The 2,959-nt window shown below is 46.7% G+C and overlaps 1 protein-coding gene across 1 annotated transcript; it reads right to left on the bottom strand.

Annotated features, from left to right (window-relative positions):
• Positions 1–291: 291 nt before the first annotated feature.
• Positions 292–2,551, bottom strand: LOC123444407 (heat stress transcription factor A-4b-like). The gene is made up of 2 exons (XM_045121108.1): positions 2,165–2,551; positions 292–1,621 (listed from the first exon to the last, which is right to left on the bottom strand). The coding sequence occupies exons 1-2, from the start codon at positions 2,375–2,377 to the stop codon at positions 536–538; spliced, it is 1,299 nt and encodes a 432-aa protein (XP_044977043.1). The 5' UTR covers positions 2,378–2,551; the 3' UTR covers positions 292–535.
• Positions 2,552–2,959: the final 408 nt, after the last annotated feature.

The following is a 2,959-nucleotide window of genomic DNA, read 5'->3' as shown; positions in this document are numbered from 1 at the left end:
CATTTTATTAATTTTATTACTATGTGATACGTGATCCAGGGCGAGGCAGCCACGAATTTGCCGAAGCCTCAAGGAACACAAAAGGAGCCATTGATGGTGATGCAACACGCAAGAAAATCAAACGACATGATATCACTGATCATCTTAAGTTACTACGGCAAGAAATAACAAGGATTCATGATGTTTACAAACAAGGAAATAGTTGACCATGGCCCAAATACCTGGAAACAGGCACAAAAATAAAAAATAGAAACCCTCCAGAAGGCAACAGTTATGAACTGCAACAAGTAGTTGTCACAAAAGAACCACAAATCTGAGAAATATCACCAGTCGTTGACAATGGTATCTGAAAATTTAGCTAACAAAGTATGGACGTATATCAAGGTAGTATAGCACGTAGTCTGCAACAATCTAAGAACGCAATTATGATACACTGCAAAGTAAATGTTAGTAGGCATATCTCACTGGGAGGTGCCATGGTCCTAATGTTTCTGTACTGGTCATTTTTCAGCTACAAGAAATGAGAAATACATACTCAGGTTTTCTCAGCCGAGGTGAGATGCCCCAGTTTTTCGGTCATCTGTTCGACACTCTTGCCCCACCAAAAACTTCCGCGGTCTCTTGTTACTGTTTGATTTGCTTCTCTGTCTCGCCGTTCTGATTGGGCCTCCTGATGTGTATCGGACGACCCAGGCTGCTCGGTAAGAAACTGCTGCCAAAATCCATCATTTGCGTCAGCAGGAGGGTCTTGGGTGGGTTGTTGATCTCTTGATGGACCGGTTTCTGTAACAGCAGGTTCTAAATTGACATCTATATCAGAGACCTTAGCTCGTGAATCTGCACGAGAATGAGCTTCGGGAAGCGGAGGACTCTCTGGACAGCTGGCGGACTCTGCTATATCGCGAGAAGAGTGTGAATCTCCTACACCAGCTGAACAAGTATGCATCATGGACGGAGGTGATTGCGCGTGCGGATCACTCTCCCCAGATGAGTGGAGCTCTGTAAGAACAACAGCTGAAGAATGACGTGGGACATCACCGTCATATGAAATATCATTACCCAACGCCTCAGTCGCTTCTTTGAAGAAATTCTCCAAAGAATTTAAGGATGATTCCATTTTGTCAAACGATTCCCTATAAAGTTTATGAGCTGGTGAGTTGGCCAAGTCGCAATGCATAATCTGGTTCCCCTGAGTACTTGCACCCTCATGGAATGAAATTGATTTAGGCAGTCTCCTCTTCTTTCCATGATGATCAGATTGTTCTATGAAGCTAGAAAGAAATCCAGGCGCCTTAACAATTTCTGTGACATAAGATATAAGATTTCTCTGCTGATCCTCGATAGCAAGTAGTTTGTCTTCCAAAGCCTTCATTTTACTGTCCATATCAGTTTTCTTCCTTTCAAGCTGTAAGTTTAGTGATGCATTCTCACACTTGAGCCTCTCGATTTCCTCCTCATAGTCTCTCCTTTCACTATCAGCTAATGGCCCAGCACCCTGAGTGTGCGATGAATGGCTGAATATTGGCTTGCGCCTATGGATATTTTTCAATCGATGCCGCTGGTCTCGTATGAATTCTTCATTCGCAAATTCCCATTGTTCTGGATCTACCTTCCTAAAGCCCTAGATGAACAAGTAGGTGACATATATCAGAATAGCCTCACATGCGCACAAAAGGTATCATGCATTACCAAGGCTAAAATAAATCATGTAATGCAACAGAAGGGAAACAAGTTATACTGGAAGTGGGTGTGGAAGTAGATCTTATTAGTCAAACAGCCCCAAGATTCCACAGGATCAAGAAGAGATAGCACTGAACGAAGCTAGCTGAACTTCACATATATAACAATTCAAGAGTTGACCTTTGTTGTTTAGAAGTATGCCAAGTGAAACGACAAATTACATAATCTGGTACACTAACTAACTAGTTACCGTATGAAGTGTATTTTGGATAAGAGCAATAAATCACACGCACTCTTCAGAATCGCAGATTATTTCCCCAACTGAACTTCCACGACAACCCACACAACCTCCTTGGCTCATCGCCTCACGTGTCAGCACAACAAACCGCCACGCATTTTGGCCAAGCCCCAATTCCAGCGGCGGGACGGAGATTGGGCGGAGGAGGAGAGAGGGGGAGGGTGGGTGTGAGGTTGTTCTCCTTACGTAGGTGTTGAGCTGGCGCACGAAGCTGGAGAAGTTGTTGTGCTTGAAGTACTTGGGGAGAAGATCTCGGCAGAAGTCGGCCTGGCTGAAGACGACGAAGCTGGTGCCGGACGGCGTCCACGCCACCACCGCGTCCGTGGCCGGCTCGTCCACCATCTCGTACGTCTTGATGAGGAACGGCGGCAGCGACGAGGACCCGCCACTGCCCTCCATCCCCTCCACCTCCTCCTCCTCCTCGGGCTGCGGCGGTTCGGCCTCAGCGCATGGCGGCTGATCGGCGGGGTGGGGTTCGGCTCGGCTTCTTCGGTTGGGTTTGGTTGGTTGGTTGGGGGTTGGGTTGGGGGGCGAGAATTTCTTGGATTAGCGGAATTTTCCAGAAGGTTAGCGTTGGAGGCGGAGGGAGACGGGGTGAGGTGGGGTCGGGGTGGATCCAGTCCCAAGTGCGCGGCTTCGTTGGCTGCTTGGGTAGGTAAGCAGTGACGCGGAGAGGGGGACGGCTCAATGAATAGGCGCTGCGGCAAAGCCCCCTATCACCACATCCACACGGGGAGCGTATAAATTTGAAATGCGTTTAAGTTTTTGTTTATTTTAAAAGTCTCAGAATTTTCTTAATCCCAACTAAAAAGTTTCTAGTCCTTATCCGTTTGTTTTCATGAACTAAACAGGGACTAGAGGTCATTAAATGACATGTAAAAAGACCATGTTTGTCGTGGTTTTGTCACGGCAGATGTCCTCGTGAAAGGACTTAGTATTGGAGTCATCGCACTTTTGTGGCGACTCAAAGGGGTTGAACGG

This window comes from Hordeum vulgare, chromosome 3H (genome assembly GCF_904849725.1).
Source record: "Hordeum vulgare subsp. vulgare chromosome 3H, MorexV3_pseudomolecules_assembly, whole genome shotgun sequence".
Lineage (NCBI taxonomy): Eukaryota > Viridiplantae > Streptophyta > Magnoliopsida > Poales > Poaceae > Hordeum > Hordeum vulgare.
Note: the sequence above shows the minus strand (reverse complement) of the source record. Positions and strands in the feature narration are given on the sequence as shown.

What these genes read in the sequence shown, in the direction of transcription:
- LOC123444407 (XM_045121108.1), bottom strand. Translation starts at nt 2,377, where the DNA reads ATGGAGGGCAGTGGCGGGTCCTCGTCGCTGCCGCCGTTCCTCATCAAG. An exon ending in TGCGCCAGCTCAACACCTAC is followed by an intron (nt 1,622 to 2,164) that starts GTAAGGAGAACA and finishes TTGTTCATCTAG; the next exon opens with GGCTTTAGGAAGGTAGATCC.